Here is a 19,065-nt window from a genome sequence, read left to right as displayed (position 1 = left end):
GGGCCAGGCGTCCCAGGGTCTATAAATAGCATTTCCTCGGCCATAAAAGGGAGGGAGTGGCGGGCGTTTGGAGCAAGAAACACTCTGCTTCCCTCGGCCGGAGCCTGCAGGCTGAGCCTCTCTCCTCTCTGCCGCTTTCCTTTCTCTCTGGGTAAGTTTCCGTCTCTTCTTTCCTTTTCTCATTCGAGGCGTTGGAGTGGTAGCTGTGCACCAGCTGGTTGCACTCACATTTCCTAAATGGATCCATGTCAGGGTGAAGAAAAGTGGACAACACAGTCGTCTCCGTGCTGGAAAAGTCAGCCGGCAGTCAGGTCGGAGCCCCGGGTGTCTCTGATGCAGTCTGGATCTGCACACTCTCTGTTGTGGGAGGTTCGGGGCCCCTTCCCAGCACGTGCATCTTGACCCCGGGCTTTGCAGCACCTCCGGCGGGTCCCTGGGTTGGCTGATTGATGCCTGCAGTTTTCATGCATCTCAGGAAGGAGAGCCCCTTTGAGGAGAGGGCAGGTTTGAAATGGTGTGAAATAAATGAGGGTATTTCTTAAGAAAGAAGAGACCAGAGCTATTCAGCCTAGACCTGAACTGTGGCCTGGAGGGGACGGGGCAGAACACAGTGCTTGTCCCTTTTTCAGAGGTCTCAGCTCAAGACCGCGGTGTCTCCTTTGTGCCTCTGGATGCGTTATGGTCCTGCAGAATTTTCTGGCTCAGTTCTCCTAACAGAGCCTGAGCTTTCTCTTGTCGTGCTCCTGAAAAGCTGCCCCAGAGAAAGGCAGTGGGGTTGCTGGGTGCCTGCCCTCAGGGGGCCTGGGAGGGGCCGGCAGGCAGACGAAGGGGGTCTTTATGAGGGGAAATGCTTGACTTTCTCTGCCTCCTGATCTCAAGGTCCTTTCTCTCGGAGCAGAGATGAATGGGCATCGGAGAGCACATGGAGCAGAGAGTGTTCAAAGGAGTCATTTAATACCCGAGTCTGGGTCATGTTTGCAACGATTTTGCATGAAACTAGTGCCTTCACTCATGTGCCTGTTCTTTAAAAAACGAGGAGAATCTGGGGGTACAATTTTAGGGGAGGAAATAGGTGTGTGACTGTTGGTTTGTCTTGAATTCTCTCAATGCGTGACAAGCTTGCTGAGTGGCTGGAACATCACCTGTCCAGGAAGCAGCACATTTTTGACCCTGCTTACACCATGGGGCCGCAGGGACAGGCTCCCTGGGAGCTGGAGAGGCCTGTAGCCGTGAGGAGGCACAGGCAGCTGAAGAAACCGCGAAGACATTCAGTCCTGGGTCTGAAAGGTGGTTTGCAGGAACACTTGGGAGTTTGGCTGCCGGACATCAGACGTCAGGCCGCATCGGATGATGACGGTTTAAGAACTATTTTGTGCCCGGTTAGATTTACTTTTGGAGCTGAGAGGTTTGGAAGAATCTCGGGGGAAGTAATTCACAGTCGTCTCGGGAACGGAGGGCGCAGTGGTTTGGGGGTGTGGACCGGTCCTTTCTCTTCCTCTAGGGGAGCTCGAGTGCGGTGTGTTCGTGAACTTGGACAACTTCAGCTGCACAAATGCCAGTTTCTTCTATTAAATGGAAGTAAATGTGTTTTAATTGAAATGTGTGCACAGATGTCACCCTCCTGGGTGACATGAGAGATGGGCCCCAGCAGTGCTCGCAGGAAGGGCCGGGACCAAGCCAGCGAGCGGCGCCCAGTCCCCTGAGCTTGAGGACAGGCTCACATTTCATTTCGGTTTCATGATTCCCGAGCGTGTCAGGAGCGTCCGTGGGTGGAAGGCGGGCCAGTGCCCAGTCAGACGCCGGGATGGAAGCTTGGCTCCGTCACCGGGCACCGGTGACCGGGGGGTTCTCGTCACCTCCTGAGCCTCAGTTTCCTCGCAGGAGGAGGTCGGGAATGGGAGGCGGCATCTCAAGTGTGTCAGTTCAGTTACAGCTGTGGAAAGCACCAAAACCCGTGTGTGTGGACCTGGGCCACTCCGCGTCTTTGGTATTTGAGGACGATCGGTGCTCAGAGTGGGGTGTTGCCTCCGGTGGCTTTAGACTCGGTCTCGAGTTTGGGCACTTTGAGTGCTTGAAGGCCGCCATCTGTCACCTTCTCCGGCCCTCAGTCCCCACGAAGCAAGTAGAAGCCGAGAGCTGTGTGGGTGGTGGGGTCTGCGCGGGACTCCAGGCCCCAGCGCCCCGCCCCGGGTGCACCCCAGAACCCGTGCTGGGGGACGGCTGTTCTCCTTGCCTTTGGGGGAGCGGTCGTTTCCCTGAGAAGGAGAAAGTGTGGGGAGACCGTGCAGACCACCGCTGCCGCCCTCTAGTCATGGTGTCTCCCAGCGCAGCTGGCCACGTTCTCTCTGTGGTCCTCACGTTGCCTGGCGACCCTCAGGATGCAGCTTCGGAGCCTGTGCTGAGCCTGCAGACAGCTCGCTTCCAAGAGGTGTGCTCACCCCCGTCTGCAGGCGGTCTCCCGGGCAGGGTCAGGGACAGCTGGGAATGTTCTGGAATTCGAGGTCCAGGGGGCAGAACCCAAATGAGTGCCCTGGGCATGGGCTCGGGCTGTGTGGTGGCCCTGCGGGCACTCCCGGGCCGGGGTCAAAGGCACGGAAGACGGGGTTTGCTACCATCACTGGAGCAGGCGTCTCTGAGATGTTTCTGTCCTTGAAATGCTATGGTTCCCTGGTCCAGGCTTGGCGGGCATGCGGCAGGTGCTCCAGGTGTGCAGGGCAAACAACGAGGAGAGTCCTGAAGCCCCCGGGTTGCTGGCCCCCCCATGACTTTCCTTTAGTGACAGCGGGCACTGGGCGACGAGTGCCTGCTTGCTGCCACCTTGTCTTGAGGGGATGTGGGAGCAGTAAGTCTGCCCTCGGTGCAAGGGGCCCCGGAAACTCTGGCCCACGTCCCTCATCTGTTCGAAGTGTCTGCTCCCAGTGGGAAGTGTGAGGACTTGCAGGTCACACAGGCTCCTGTCACACCATTCCCCAGACACGCCGGGTGTGGCCTGTGCACGGAGCGCTGAACCGCACAGTGCAGACCAGTTAAAGGTGCACGGTCACCAGCTGTGGGCACCGCTGACCTTTCCCAACCCTTCCACGTTCAAAACAAGAGCAGCATCTTGTCAAGTGGGGGCCGCCTCTTTTGGGGGTGCTGGCTGCCACAGTTTAAATGTGTCAAGATAGCTTATCCTCTCCTGCCACCCAGGCCACTCTTGGACCCTGCCCTCTGCCAAGAAATGCAGAGAGATTTGAAGGGTAACAGCACAGATGTAGGTAAATATTGTGACAGGGCAGGGCCACCGGGGCAGTGGCAGCCACGGGGATTGCTCTGGGCATTCTGGTGTGGCTGACTTTCCCTGCATTCGGGCAGGTACCTTGGAGAAGGCGTCTCGGAGACAAAACTGGTTCAGAGTGGTGACATCTGCCCCCAGCATGCCCGCTCTGTGAGCTTTCCCCAGCACAGGGAGGCACTCCAGGGACAGAAAATGGAATGTGTACCGTTATGAGCGAGAAGCTTTTCTTCACGATTCACCTTGAGTCACTCATTAGCAGACCCACTGAGCTGCAGCTGGGGATGTTGCAGATATTAGAGTGATCAGTGCATGCTTGTGGATGCCTCCTCCTACCTGCAGAATTCAGCTTAACAGCAGCAGCAAACAGCAAGAGCGTGTGGGGCCCGCCTTGTTCTGGCGGTTACTCCCCACCAAGCACGGTGCCAAGCACGGCGTGGATCCAGAAGACTACCTGAGTTAGAGGCGCGCGAGGTTAGCCCAAGGTCACACCGAAGTGCGGAGTCAGTAGGTCTGTCAGATGTCACAGCCTGTGCACTTGACCTCAGCCTCATGGCGCATCCGTCGGAACAGGCAGGGTGGAGGGGATATGGGTTCCCTGCGTTCCAGTAGGTGCAGCGTTCTGCTGCACATTTATAGTCAGTTTTATGCCACGTGCTATAGGACACACGCTGGACCCTTAATGGATTCGTGGTGGTTGGTGGACTAGTTGGTTTTTAAGAGGGACTTTTGAGATGAGTTAGTGTGGAAAAGTGTAAAATGCCCAGAAATAGGAGTCTGATGACCTGTGGATGGCCAGCCCTTTCCATATGGTTTTCGGGAGACCATTTCTCCTCTGTGGCTACCGGGTCCCCTGCCCCGCCCAGCCTCCCCCGAAGAGCAGGGGTTTGGACACTGAGGATCCTCCCAAGCGCCACAGCTCTGCGATCCTAGGGGATCACCGTCTGATGGAAACTGACTGTGAGGCACAGACTTGGGATGGGTTATGTGTTTTGGGAAGTTTTCCACCATCCGCTTAGAGGTGTGTGCGCAGGGGGAGAGTGAACTTAACGACCCATTTCAGGGCAGGGCCTGGCATTCCTGCTCCTGGTTTCCATTCTTCTGTCCCCTGGGCTGTGCCCTGGGGCCTCCTGAGGGTTCCTCCTTTAAACCAGGCAGACTATTCCAGTGTAAACACAAGTGGCGCGGGGCTCAGGCCTGGAGGGGCTCTCGAGCCCCTGCCTTTGGGAGGCTAACGCTCACAGAGAGTTAGGAGTGCCGTCCGCATGCCTTTTTCAGAAAGAGCCCTGTGCCCAGGAAGTTGGCGTTTTCTTTCCCCGGGGGATTGTGTGCGGCAGAGGGCCTCCGCCCGCCCGCGCTGCCCCCCCCTCGTCCCAGGCTGCTGGCTGGGTCTCAATGACTTCTCGTTAGGGGAGAATTTAACTGAAAAGCGCTCCCTTCCCCACGTCCCCCAGGCTGCCATGCTGGGCTCAGTCCCCACTTCTGCCCTTCCAGCCCAGCGAGTCTGCAAGTAGCCGTGAGATGTGCTTTTAGAAGGGAGGGTCTGGAAGGGTCCTGGAGACGCGTTCCTCTTCCAAGCCCCCTCCGGAGCAGCGAGAGGCTCCGACTCCTGCCGCAGACGCCGAGCCCTCCACCCGTGGTCCTGGTCTTTCCAGAGTGGCTTCTCCCGTCTCCTCTTTCGTGTCCTGAGATCCTGTGTTTTCCTGCCTCCTGCCTGCCTCCTGGGACACCCTCCCCGCACCGCCATCTCCCCTGTCAGCTCCCCAGACGTCAGGGCTGTTCTACCACATCACCTGCTTCAGGGCCTCCGGGGCTGCCCGCTGCCCCGCGCTGCCCCGCGTGCTCCCTCCTCGCTTCGTGGAGCCTTATCTCCTCGTCTCCTGTGCTCTCGGGGTTTGTTTACCTCCCTAATCTGAGTTTTATTTTTGTCCTTATCTCACACGTGGCTGTGCGCATTGCTGTGAACAAACACAGTCTTCTGTAGATGGCAGTTGAGTTTACAGTGAAGTGAGACATGCAGCCCAAGCTTCTGATTTTGATGGACGCAAACGCGAAATGAAATCAGGTCCCAGGGAACGGGACAGGTGCCCGAGATCATTTCCTCGCACATCTCCTTTCTTTTACTTCCCTCCCCCGCCAAGAAGGTTTTTAAAATTTTTTATTTTTTCCCTTTTCTCACTTGAAGTATTGTTGATCCACAACGTGTCAATGCAGCGAAGTGATTCAGCTATACGTGCATGTGTGTATCCATGCATCTGTTCTTTATCGAGTCATTTCCATTGGAGGCTGTTACCAGACACTGGGTGTAGTTCCCTGTGCTGTCCAGTAGGACCCCGTTGGTTCTCTGTTTTATTATGTATGTTAATCTCCAAACTCCTAATTTACCCCTCCCCTGCCTGTCCCCTCTGGTAACCGTAAGTTTGTTCTTTATGTCTGTGAGTCTATTTCTGTTTTATAAATAAGTTCACTTGTAACATTTTGTAAAGATTCCACATTTAAGTGATACCATGTAATACTTATCTTTCTCTTCACTTTCTGACTCACTTCACTTAGTATGACAACCCAAGTCCGTCCATGTTGCTGCAGATGCCACTATTTCGTTCCTTTTTATGGCCGAGCAGTAAAAGGGTTTTATTACTTGGAGTTGATTTCCGGCTTTGGAACAACGCAGCACGTTAGGACCGCAGGAGCCCGACCGCTTTAGAACTTTCAGGACCTCAGCTCTGCTGTGGCTCTCTGTTCGCAGGTGAACACAAAGATGTCCCTTGTCACCCTGCCTTTCTACCAGAAGAGACACAAACACTTTGACCAGTCGTACCGTAATATTCAAACAAGGTACCTCCTGGATGAGTATGCAGCGAAAAAGTAAGTTGGATTTCACTGATTCGACCTGTCAAAGCTTTGATTACGAGCTTCGTCTGACTCATGGCAGGAAGCTTCCTCCAGGCCCTGAGACCTGGAGGCGGACTGGTTTGGGGAGGGATTCTGGTGCCCCCAGTGCCCATGTCCAGCACCAGAGGGGGACACGGCTGGGCCGGCTGCACAGCAGATTGTGTTGGAGTGCCACATGGAATCCCGGCTGATCCTGGGAGATCCTGGGTAAATCTGGGAGACCCTGGGAGATCCTGGCTGATCCTGGGAGATCCTGGGTAAATCTGGGAGACCCTGGGAGATCCCGGCTGATCCTGGGAGATCCTGGGCAAATCTTGGAGACCCTGGGAGATCCCGGCTTATCCTGGGAGATCCTGGGTAAATCTGGGAGACCCTGGGAGGTCCCGGCTGATCCTCAGAGTGCCTGGTAGACTGGCTCCGAGCCCCTGGTTTATGGCACAAGGCAGGACCTTCAGAAAGTGCTCCTTGACTTCAATCCTCTTCACACAGCTTCCAGAACTAGAATCTAAAAGGTCACCGAAAAGCAAGGGCTTTTTGGAAAAGACTCTCAGTGGGATGAAGTTGATGGGGACCGAGTCAAGTTCAGAGGGAGCCTGTAGCAAAGATAATTTTGCTACATTAACAATACACGTGGCAAAAAAGCAAATCTGTTCACTGCCCGAGAGGCTGGGCCTCAGACGCTGGCGTGCGTGTCCCCGCGCTCTATATTTAGAAACGCCCGCGGTCCCTGTGGTGAGTTGCCATCCCTCTGACAAACAAAGCCAAACATTCGCTGTGCCTCCCGGCAGCCTTGGGGAGCTTCAGATCCCTTCAGATATATATAACCGTGGGCTCGGGCCAACAGGGCTGAAGGCACTCGCTGGTCCTGAAGGGGGTGGCGGGGAGCTCGGGCTGGAAGAGCGCCCCTGGGAGGGACGGGCTGTGCATACGGGGGTGGAGGCCACGCACAGGGATGTGGGGGGTGTGCATGCGTGTGTGTACGGCACACGTGTCTGCGTGTGCCTGAGTGGAGGCGTGTGTTCTCACGTGTGCAGGCTGAGCGTGTGGGCAGACGGGGGTGTGTGTGCACTGTGTTCACATGGATGGGAAGCACACACATGTGCCTGCCTGCCTGCGTGTGCAGGTGCCTGGCCTGTGCAAGGAGGGACAGTTCTGTGGTTTGTGGCGGCACATTTCTGTACTTCCCTAACACGTGCAGTTTGTCACCATTCCCCAAGGCGTACGTCCACCCGGTCATCCTCCCAGAAGACTGTCGCCCAGAAGTCGTCTTCCCAGAGAGCATCCAGCCAGACGGCGGAAGGAGCGACGACCTGCAGGATCTGTGCGAAGAGGGTGAGCGCCGCCCTGGAGGAGGAGGAGGCGCAGGAGACTAAGAGGAGGTAACCCCCCCCCCCACCTCTGCCGCCCAGACACACCGCCCGGGGACCTGGGAGGGGCTCTGCGGGTCGGAGGGAGAAGGGGGCCGTGAGCGAGCAGCGAGGGGAGCACCTGCTGCGGTGACCGCGTGCAGTCCCTTCGCCACCATCTCCATCTCGACTGACCCCGACTGGAGAGCAGGTGGGATGGACTTCTGCATCCTCGTGCGGAGGATGACTCTGGGCCCAGAGGACTCACGTCCATGGCCTCCGTGTCGCAGCTGGACTTTGGCCTCAGGCCGCTGTCCCTCGGCCCCCAGACTCGCTACCTTTCCCCAGAGGTCGGGGTTGTCACGCTCAGAAGCATCAAGACCCAGGGGCGGGAACTGAGGCTTCTGAACGTCCTCTCACAGCCTCTTCGGTGGCTGAGGAGCAGCCCTGAGCTTTAGGTGCCGGCAGGGGGTCGTCCAGACAGGGGCCAGTGGTCTGGGCGCAGACCGAGCGGCAGGGCCCTGCCCCCCTCGCGCTCCGCGGCTCAGTGGACTCACGGGGGCGCGTCACAGGGATGAGGTGGAGGAGCAAGGACACCGGTCCTGGGATTGTTTCCAGCTCCCAGAGAGACAGGTGGCCCACGCCCTCGGGCCTTTCAAGAACAAAGCAGTTAATCATCTTGTGAATGCTTCACTTTGTACCTGTGGTTTTTTCCTTACCTCCCTCTGATATTTATTTCTAGAAATTTGTCTCTATATCAATAAAACGCCCAAAACCAGAAGGAAGAATGAGGGTTGGGTAAGCAAGTTCCAGTTTGAAAGTTGCACTATGAGTCAGGAAGCTGCTTAATAAAGATACCAGCTCGCCGGAAAGACTAGCCTGTGCTTTTAAAAGTCTGAACGCTCTGTTAGCTGCCTTGTGGGCGCTTCGTCCCGTAAGCTAATTTTACAGCCGGATGCAGACTTCTTTTATGAGAGTCACTGCAAAATGTGCACGTTAGGAAGTCTGGGTTTCCAGGCGTCGGGTCAGGAGAGGGTCCTCCCTCTTCTGAGGGCTTCGGCCTGGGGAGTGCGAAGGCTGGAGCTCCGTAACTTTGTCTTCATCCATCATACCTTGGTGTGAGCTCGTCGTATAAACGTCTTCGCCCTCAGTTTCCTGGGGTGAAGTGCGGGGAGTAAACTTGCATTAATTTGAGCGATCAGGAAGTGGGTTATTGTGATTTGTGTGGTTTCAGCCAAAAAAAAAAAAAAAAAAGTTTCTGGACAATCCTGGCTGTTGGAAACCTTCCAGGAACACGCGAAGCTGCTCTCCCACAACAGCAAACCTGGCTCGAGAACGTATTTTGATGACTGGTGACTGACCGGGGTCTCGCTGTGTCCCTCCGCTCAGGGCAGACGGCAGGCCGTCGGGGCAGGTGCGGCGGGTGGGGGTCGGCGTGTGCCGCTCTCCCCGGAGCCCAGCGTCCGTGCTCTGAGAGTCTGCACTGTTGGGCCTCACGATGTTCTGTTCTCACAGCCGTGTGCACGTCTTCCCTGTGAACGATCTTACTGAAATTAGGTCTTTCCTCCTTTAAAAGTAAATCTAAGTAATTGTGGGTTTCGGTGAGCGGGGCCAGGGTTAATGGAGATTTTATTGCAATTCCTGCTCTGTTCCTGGCCCGGGCCAGGGTGATGGGAGCCGTTAAGTGAGCCCCAGTCCTTGTCGTGACGGCTCACCGCCCTCGCTGGCCCTGGGCGTGACCGACCTCCTGTGCCAGGTCCTGGTTTCACTCGCAGGACAGGTCAGTCCTTTGAGAGGATGAAGGTGTGGGATCATGAGTGTGAGCTAAGCTTGTGTCTTCATGTAGACTCCAGCAGAGCATCGCTGTGCTCTGAAGGGTCTTGGTGTGTCCTCCTGGTAGACACGGCGGATTAGAAATGTCCCTTTGATGCCCCTACTTGTGTCCTGTGGAAAGTGGGCCTCCCGGCCCGGTGCAGCTGTCCGAGGGGCTCGCGATGAGGGCGGATGCAGGATGAGTGACATTCTGCACGAGAGGCCGAAGCCACGAGACCTCACCCCAGGCAGCAGGGACACGTCCTCCGTGGCCAGGTCATGGGGCTCGGGGCTGGGTCAGGGGAAGCAACTCCAGGCCTAGTAGTTAGTATAAAACATTGGGGGGGGGGTGTGCTGCTGGCGAGTCCAACACACGTAGGAATCTTACACAAGGTCCCAGTGGGACTTCTGGCTTTTCAGCTTCTCGTGACAGTTTGTGGCACGAACAGAGGTTTGCCTTTGCTGTCACTGGAAGTTCGTGGGATTCCCTGCAAACGGGGGCTCGTTTCCGGCAAGCTCTCTGAGGAAGGCGCTCACTGCTTCTCTGACGCGGACTCGCAGAGCAGCTCCTGTGTGTGTGGCCCCGGACAGGGAAGGGGTTGCAGCTGGTGTGATGGGTGACCTGTGATGGGCACCGGTGCCTAAAACTTGCAGGAGCCGATTCTCCTCCACGCAGCTCCCCTGCTCCCGGCTCTGCCGCCTGCACACTATTCAGCCGCCTTCCCTTCCCACGCAGCCCCTGGAACAGCAAGCCTCTGGCTTTGCGGGGACCTCGGGAAAGCAGTGGGGAAGAGGGGAGCCGGCCGGCCTGGAGCACGGAGGCACCGCTGGGCCGGGGTGTGGCCCGCGGGGCTCCAGAGGTGGCCCTCATTTCTCTGGCCCCGCAGGTTAGAAGCTGAGTTGTTTATTTCAGCCTTTGTATTTTTCTAGAACACAGACTTACTTCTTATCAGCATCTGTTCATTCAAAGGGCTTCAATTCAGTCTTAAACTCACCCGGAAATGGCAACCTCCCCACACAAGTGGTTCTGTTTGCTGTCCCGCAGAGGGCCCGGCGTTCCCTAAAGTCTCAGATGTGGGAGCTGACCGCCAGCAACCTCTTGCCCCCAGGACCCCACCCCCGAGTCTCAAGCCCTGAAGGCAGCCGCCTCCTTGTTTTACAAACAGGGAGGCCGAGTCCTGGAGGGCTCGGCGACTCACAGCGAAGCATAGTCTGCACTGAGCACCTGCTGGGCGCGAGCTGCCTCGTGCACAAGGGGAGAGGAGCGGTCCGGCTTCAGGGGCCGCGGACTCACTGTGGGACGGCGCCTTGTGCCTGCCATGCGCCGTGGGGACCCGCGCCCCATGCAGGGCCACTTCCGACGCCCACGCCCGGGAGTGAGCGCCCGGCGGGTGCTGGTGGTGAGGCTGCAGCCTCTGCAGGAGGAAGGCGGGCGGATGTCTGGTCACCAGTCGTGCACCCGCCTTTCCTTACAGCCCTTCACATGCGGATTTAACACGCTTGCCAACGTGCGGCTCTGGAAAGACAGAGGCCACGAGAACAGAAGTCTTGCCTACATAGGGAAGTCCTGGGGGAGTGCGTGTCTGGTCCCAGGCCTTCTGTGACACGTGCCCGTGGCCCGTGGCCCGGGACTAACGTGGCTGCTTGGTTCCGCAGGTACCGGTCGCTGGTGGCCGCCTATGGGGAGGCCAAGCGGGAGCGCTTCCTCCGAGAGCTGGCTCAGCTGGAGGAGGATGTGCACCTGGCTCGCTCCCATGCTCGGGACGAGCTGGACAGATACGCCCTGCAGCACATGGTAGGGGCTCGGGGCTGCCTGGGGGACGCCTGATGGCGGGAGCCTGGTGCCCTCCGCACGCCCGACCGCTCGCCTCCCGGGACAGGTGGACGACAGGCTGGCCTGGGATAGGCCCTCGTACGAGGAGCGGCTGAGCCGAGCGCCCGAGATCCTGGTGCGGCTGAGGTCACACACCGTGTGGGAGCGGATGCCTGTCAAGCTGTGCTTCACGGTGCAGGGCTTCCCCACTCCTGTGGTGCAGTGGTGAGTGGGGTCCCTTTGGGAGGGGGTTCCTCTGCAGCGGGCGGCTCACCCGAGCTGATGGAGAAGGTCCACCTGCCGGGGACGCACGGCACGTGACACCCACTCCACCCACCAGCGTGCTTGAAACTCTGGGAAACGCATGTGCACACGCCCAGGAGCAGGCTGGGGTGCGGGGTGGGGGGCACTGGAAATCCTGGGCAAGTGCTTTCATTTTTGGGAAACTGACCCCGCTGAGCTTCCAGAGGACTTTTGTTTGCAGCCAGGCTCCCTGACGTGACCAGCGTTTCTACCGGTGGCACTGCTTTCACGCCTGTGTAGACTCGTGAGGGAGGCTCCAAGCTCCGAGGCTCCAGAACCATGGAGCGAGGGTCCCTCCAGTCGCGTGATGTTGAAAAATTGAATCTCTGAGCCCCACTGACACTTCCGTTTCAGCATGTGCTTCTCAAGCTGACACCCGTCCCTGTGTTCTCCCGCTCGGTGGGAGTGCTGCCGGAGTCTGCCGTTCGCCACAGACCCACAGACATGCCACCCGTGTCCCGCACGGGGCAGAGCAGAAGAGCAGAGCCCTGTTCCTCTGACCGCGCAGGCGGTGGGCTGGGGAGGCCGAGAGCCGCTCGGCCTTGGTTTTGGGGAGCTGCAGTCCTGCTGCCCTGGGGGGACGGCGAGGCCAGCATCCTCCAGGCAGGATCCGGCGGGGTTGGGTCCCACAGAACCCTCCACAGGCGTCCCAGCTCCGCTGTGGCCTCGGGAGGCTGCCCCAGGGCCTCCCCGACATTGGCTCCATTTTTTTCTATGGAAGGACATGTCCTGGGTTCCTAACAGGTTCAGGGGGGCCGCTGGCCCAGGCTCCGTCGGAGTTCAGGATTGCCCAGGGGTCTGCATCCTGCCGGAGCCGCTCTGTCCCTAACAGCTGAGCTGGGCCCCGGGGCTCTGAGCTGTGATCTGGGAGGTGACGCTGGCAGAGGCAGGGTCATGACGCGCTGGGGCGACGAGGGGACACCCGCCCGGGCCCTGTCTGCCTGTACGCTCAGAGCAGTGCTTCCCTCGTTCAGGTATAAAGACGGCAGCCTGATCTGCCAGGCGGGGGAGCCGGGGAAGTACAGGATCGAGAGCAAGTACGGGGTCCACACGCTGGAGATCAACAGGTGAGAGCTGGGGCTCGGCCGTGCACCCCCAGCACCTGCCCGCGTGCTCCTCCCTCCACACACAACGGGGGGCCCCACGTCTGTGTCCTGTGCGACGTCGTGCTTTTCCCAGCTAATGAGACGGGCGGTGGACACAACGCTAGTGCCCTGGGTGTCAGGCCCGAGGGACGTGGACTCAGTGCTCTGCCCAGGCTGCTCCGGGAACAAAGAGGGGACGAAAGGACAAAGGGTGGGAGGAAGGACAAGGGTGTCCAGGTGTGAGGGCGCAGGGAGAGGCAGAGACGGCCTCACGCCTGGTCAGCAGCTTGCCGCGTCCCCGCCAGGTTTGGGCAACAGTCACTGAGCCGACTCTTCCAGGAAATCTAATGTCTGGCTTTTTCTCATAACAAATTGGAAACATGTAGTACATACAGGCGAGTAAAACAACCTCGGGTTCCTCCCCGTGTCCGACGGCCAGTGTCAGTGAGCCACAGTGGGTCAGAGAGGGTGAGCGCTGCTACCGGGCGGGGACCGGGGCGGGTGTGGTGCTTCGGGGCCGGGCAGGCCCTCGTGGGGAAGCTGTCTCGGGGCAGGGCTCACGGGGAGCGTGGGGGGACAGGGAGGTGCGGGGAGGAGGCTCGGGCCCCGGGACCGCAGTGGGGGGCCTGCGGGACAGGAGGGCACAGGTGTCTCCAGGGCCGCGAGGAGTCCCTGACTGCAGCCGTCGCCAGGACGTCGGCCGTTCCTCGGGGGCCACGGGGAGACCACAGAGGCGGGAAGGGGGAGACCTGACTTAGCTTCAGGAGGGTCACTCTGACTGCGGGTGGGTGGAAGGGCCGAGTGTCGGACAGCCTGGCCGAATTCAAGAGAGACGGGGGGCTTGGACCAGGGGTGCAGGGGAGCCGGGGGCTGGGCGTGGGCCGGCTTTGCATGGAGCCGGAGGCTTTGCTGAGGGACTGGATGTGGGTGTCAGCTTCGGGCTCCTGCTTCCGCCGGGACGAGGACGGCAGAGGGTTGGACGTGGGGGACACCCTAGGCAGCCCACTCTCGCTTGATTTCCAGACTTCCCAGAAACGTCCACAGGCAGGTAGCCATGCCAGCTAGGGAGAGTCTGCCTTCACTTTGAGGAGTGTCTTTATCTGGGGACCGGGTGACCCTTTTCTAACCAACCTGGGCCGCCCTGTGGCTACTTAGGGTAAGTTTGAGGTAGCAACTGGTTTGTTTTCAAGCTGCGTTTTAGTTACTGTTTTAAAAAGCGAAACAAATTCCCTCTCTCAAGCGTGAAAGGCCCTGTTCACACTTGTGTTGGCAGCTTCTACGTCTCTGTTGGGAATGACAGAGGCTTTGAACCAGCGAGGCCCCAGGAGACTGAGACGGCAGGAGGGGTCTCCTTCCTCCTCCGACGTGCTTGGCGTTTGCGCAGTCTCGCAAGTATTCGAGGAATGTGGGAAAGGAAATTTCCCCGACCAGCTTTTCTCCCAATAGGCTTACCCGCGTTGGGACGTTCTGAGCAGATGAAATGTGGGTATTTTTCAGAAAAAGAGCCCGGGGGAGCCTACAAATTACAGCTGATCTCAGCTGTTCATTCCAAACTGCTGAGTTTCCATCATCTGATCCGGGCCGGCTGAGTGCTGTGGAATGTGCTGGCTCCCTCCTCCGCTGGCTCAGCTGCCACTCTTCCTTCGGTTACAAGAGTGACATTTATTCCTATGAATATTCCCTGGCGGCTGTCACCGAATTCCTGAAGCGCCGAACAGGAAATTTAGTTCCCTTCCATGCTGGTCGGACTTGACACTATTTTATATGCTCGTAAGATTTTCTCCCGGGACTCACGGCCTGACTTCTATTTCTGCAAAGAATTTTAACGCTGCTTTGTGCCTGTGTGAAGGTGTCTGGAGCACTCCACCTTGTGCTTTGTCCCATCACCACCACCCCCGTCTCCTCGCCAGAGGGCTCCAGGCCGAACCTCTTCTTGCACTTTATTTTTAGACTTTGATATTCAAATTCTACTTTGAGTTAAACTTTAAATCCCGTGTCAGCACTGCTGAGAGTTTGAGGACACGGGGGCCTGACTACCCAGGAGAAATTCCTCGGCCACTTAGACCTCTGCCTGTCCCTCTTTAAAATAGATGAAGTGTTGTTAATTTCTCCCGTGGAGCTGTTTTTGGGCACTTCAGATAGTTGCTTTGGGATGCAAAAGGGCCCCATGGAAGCTGGTAAAAACTGAGACCAGAGGAGACTGGCTCTGTCTGTTCTGGGATCCTGTCCAAACAGAAAATAAATCCCTTTGCCCCTTAAGCACTTGCTTGCAGTTTCTGAGAGCACGCGGTAAAGGCTCGAATTAGACTCTGCGGGCTGCCGACACGCGTTCCTGAGTGTGGCCTTGGGAAGGAGAGAAAGATTGGAGCCCTCTGGGCGGTGGTCAGGCATGAGGGTCTCCAAGTGACCGGTGGACGGAATTTTCAGTTGGGCACCACCTCCTCGGCATCGGCCAGGTCCTGCTGCCCAGCCCCCTGCTGTGTCTGCCACCCGGTGCCCCCCGGCCAGGCTTCCTGGAACCCACCCTGCACCAGCAGGCGACGGAGACGCAGGAGCACCCCCGTCCACGCTGCACGCTTTCTCGTATTTGTACACGTTCCACTGTGTTTCGTACGAAGTAGAACATTTGCAGGAGAGACGGCAAGAAGACTGGGATTAAAGTAACTGCCGCCGGGGGGTCTAACATCCCCGCACAGCCCGCACTGGGCGCGCCCTGCCCTGGGGGCCGCTGCGGGAGGCCAGTGGGTCTGCGTGTTCTGGGGGGGCCTCTGCGGGCCCTCTCCTCCGAGTGTGTGCACGTGGGCACGTACACGTCCGTTTGTGTTTGATGGAAAAGGCTCAGGGTGCAGTCTGTGAGGCTGCTTCTCCCAAGCTCGGTCCCTTCCGCTGAGCGCCAGGTGCTGACGGGTCACCGGGCCAGCCCGTCGGCGCTAATGTGTTAGGTAGCTCCCGGCCGGGTCCCAATTCGGTGAAGGATGGGCTCCAGCTCCCGTGGGAGACACTCTTCTCAGGTGGGCCCGGCGCCCGGGGCTGGTCCTGTGCCCCCCTTCCTTACGAGGCTCCTTCTGGGATTCCTCCAGCGGTGCCCGGCGAGGGAGTGGTGGGCCAGCCGTTCCCCGCGGCCCCCACGGCCCTGAGACCCGCACTGTTTGTGGGGATGGAAAGGCAGAGAGGGAGGGCCCTCGTGGAGGAGAGACGGGGAACCTTCTCTGAACTTTGGTTCAAGAATTCAGCTAATGCATTTTCATCAATAATGTACACAGTGAGCACCGTCTTGTGAAGTTGCAAACTGTTTTCAAATGCATTGTTTTATTTAATCATCAGTGTCCCCCGAGTGGAGTGGGGGAGTTCAGTGAATGCACTTGAGGAGTTTAAGATGCATGCTGTTCACTTATTACCGAGTCAGTAGATAAGACGTATCCGGCGGCTGTAACCTGTGTCTGGAGACAGCCTCCCTGTGATCCCAGCAGCCGTTTTGCCCTGATTTTATTCTGACTGCGCAATATTGAAAATAATCCTGCTTCGCAGAGATACCTAGTCGCCAGTGGGAGCGTTAAGTCTGACGTGGAGTCAGAATGTAAGTCAGTGAAGCGGGGAAGGCAAGCGGCCCTGTCTGAGGGCCGTAGGCGCACAAACGTGTTAGTGTGGCCCGGGGCGGGCCCGTGCGTCGGCGCTTGACTGCACGTGAGGTGCTGCGTGTTTAAGTGTTGCTGAAATCCAGATGCAGGAAGGAGTTGGCAGCACATTCGGTTTGAGGACCTCGGGACAGTCTGGAGACCGTGAGACTGGACAATCCCCGACGGGGCTTGGGGGGAGGCAGTGCAGGAGATGTTGGAGAGCTTTGTGGTGACCGATGGACACACTCTGAGTGACGGCCACACTCAGCCCCTCCGAGGACTCCCCGTGGGCTCAGGCACTGAAAACGCCTCCCTTGGGCGTCGGGAGGGGACGCTGACGGTTGGCCCAGGGTGGGGAGGGTCAGCCCCCGCGCTGCTCCCGCCCCGCCCCGCCCCGCCCTCGCCCTCGCCCTGGGGGTGCTGCTCGTTTTTGCCGCGTGACTCCTACTGCTGAGTCTGTCACGTGTGGGTCCCGGTCCAGCCTCCGATCAGGGGATTTCAAGGTGGCGTTTGTACGGGGCCCTTTGCTTCCCCCCGCTTTGCCCTGGTCTCCAGCTTTCCCACCCCTGCTGGGGGTACATGACCCCTTCTCCAGGCTGCTGTGTGGCTGCTGTTGGGCGGGGGCTTTGTCAGAGCAGTGGAGGGCTAATCCCAGAAGAATGCACGGATGGAAACACAGTGGTTTCATTGTTTGGAAGAAATAACCCAAGTGCAAGATTAAAAACAATTCAAGCAATGCCTAAGGTTTAAGGAAGAGAAGTAAGCCTGCCTTCCACCCTGCTCCCCGGACCCAGCCATCATGCCAGAGGCAGCTCGCAGGGCCTGTGCCCTGTGGGGGCGTGTGCGCACGCGTCAGGTGGGTGGATCAGCGCCAGGCGTCAAGGCCTAGTGGTGGATAATGCGTCCATGTTCCGGGATATCTGACGTGCCCCCGGGGATACGGCCGTCCCTGCAGCCTGCTCTCAAGCCGCCCGTAAAGCAGCCCTGAGTCCAGGCCAGAATGGCAGCTTCGTTGGCGGGCCTCGTGGCTGGCTTCCGGCCCCCGAGGTGCGGCTGAAGAGAAGGCCCTGAGCCCGAACGTCCGTGGGAGCAGCCGTGGAAGGAGACCAGCTGGTCTGCCTGACGCCCTGGAACCGGACTGGACCCTCCTGGGGCAGGGACGGAGCTCAGGGAGGTAGCCGCGGTCTCTCAAGCGTTCTCTCCTTCATTGGAGACACTGCAGTTCTTGATCAAAGACGCTGTTTTCGGCTCGGAGTGGAAGAGAGAAGAAAATGAAATCCCTAAGGACCTCGGAGGAATGGGCTTGTCTCTGGAGGCACTGGATGCGTCGAGTGAGGCTTGAGTAACTTCACTTGCTCTGTATTTGTATTTTTCCGTTGTGTCCGTGATGCTTACTCTTGGAGAAGCAGCAGAAAGCTGCAGATCTGGGGGTTTTGTGGACCGTGTCTACCCACTTCTTAAAGGGCCGACTGCCCCGCCGCGTTAGCGGGGCCATGGCACTGTCTTCATACAAAGCAGCCGGCGTGAAACACCGGCAGAGCGCCAGCGTTTAGTAAGGGCCCCACAGACTTCAGCCCCTCCTCACCTGCTCTTGTCTGGTGAAGTTTTGGGGGAAGTTGGTGGGAAGACAGTTCACAGCTTCGACTTCTGTGAGACAGACGGGGGAGGTGGAGGAGCCCACCCCTGGGGGATGGGGGTTTGCAGTTCCTGCGTCATCGTCCTTTCCGGGGAGAACACGCGTCCCTGGATGCTGGGAGCCTCAGGCGGGGTCGGTCCAGGGGCTTTCATGACGCCCTCAAGTGGGGACTCTCTACAGGGGACCACCCTGCTTTGGGGTGTGCACGTGGGAACCCAGGGGAGGGGGGAGGGGTTAACTCTCCAGGAGGCTGTGTCCCCTGGAGCTGCCCCTTGACGAGATAAAACTAGGAATTCTGCAGACGTGGGAAAACAGAACCAGAGGGGAGACAGGCTTCCCCTTGAGAGTGAAACGACGCTTGCAGGGGAGCCAGCGCGTCTATTCCCCGCAAAGCCGAAGCCGAGCCGCGGCCTGGGACCTGACCTCTCCCGCGTCTACACTTAACACCTCGTTCGAGGACAGAGCTGGCGCTGTTCCAGCCCCGATCACTCGTGACCGAGGGCTCCAGGCCACACGAGCCGCTTTCGGGGGAGGCCGTGTGCGAGTTGGGGCCACCGGCTCCTAGAGAACAGGACGCAGTACGTTTGGGGCGACGTCTCGCTCTTTTCCTCCCAGGGCGGACTTTGACGACAGCGCGACCTACTCGGCAGTGGCCACGAACGTGCACGGGCAGGTGTCCACCAACGCGGCGGTGGTGGTGAGAAGTGAGTTTGCCTCGGGTGGGGCGCGCGGGCTGCGGGGGTGCCCTCCCGCCCCGTCTCTCCGCTGTGAGCACCAGCGCTGGCTGTCTTGCAGGGTTCCGAGGCGACGAGGAGCCCTTCCGTTCGGTGGGACTCCCAATCGGGTGTAAGTTGATTGTTCTCATTTTTTGTGTGGAAAAATGTGTACAAACATAGCGTGTAATTAAAAAATACATATTTTTCAGCATCAAATATTATTTTAAAACCATATTTCAAAAGACCCTTTCTCCTGGCCGGGGTCCATGTGCTGACGGTCGTGGCCATGGATTCCGGGGCTGATGCAGAATTTAAGTAAACCCTCGCTCACCACACGGGGCTCAGGCTGCCTCCCCGCACACCCGGCCCCTCCATCCTTCTTTGGCTGAGATGGCCAGATACGACCCCACGGCTGCTCTTCCGACGCTTCAGAAGTGTCTTGGTCAGCTCAGGCGCTGTAACGAACACCACACCCAGAGGCTTAAGCATCAGACAGTTACTTCCGTCAGCTCCGGAGTCTGCGGGTCCAAGGTCAAGGAGCCCACCGGGTGGAGGAGGCCTGGTGCCATCT

At 58.5% G+C, this 19,065-nt stretch overlaps 1 protein-coding gene across 1 annotated transcript in view; it reads left to right on the top strand.

Moving 5' to 3' along the window:
• Positions 1-19,065, top strand: part of MYOM2 (myomesin 2) — a 61,891-nt gene continuing 42,826 nt past the window's right edge. Inside the window, 8 exon segments of the mRNA XM_032468748.1 lie at positions 1-151; positions 6,021-6,139; positions 7,384-7,545; positions 10,981-11,119; positions 11,205-11,362; positions 12,415-12,507; positions 18,394-18,482; positions 18,574-18,624. Coding sequence (XP_032324639.1) covers positions 6,033-6,139; positions 7,384-7,545; positions 10,981-11,119; positions 11,205-11,362; positions 12,415-12,507; positions 18,394-18,482; positions 18,574-18,624 — 799 coding nt within the window. The 5' untranslated portion in view covers positions 1-151; positions 6,021-6,032.

This window comes from Camelus ferus, chromosome 26 (genome assembly GCF_009834535.1).
Source record: "Camelus ferus isolate YT-003-E chromosome 26, BCGSAC_Cfer_1.0, whole genome shotgun sequence".
Classification (NCBI taxonomy): domain Eukaryota; kingdom Metazoa; phylum Chordata; class Mammalia; order Artiodactyla; family Camelidae; genus Camelus; species Camelus ferus.
Note: the sequence above shows the minus strand (reverse complement) of the source record. Positions and strands in the feature narration are given on the sequence as shown.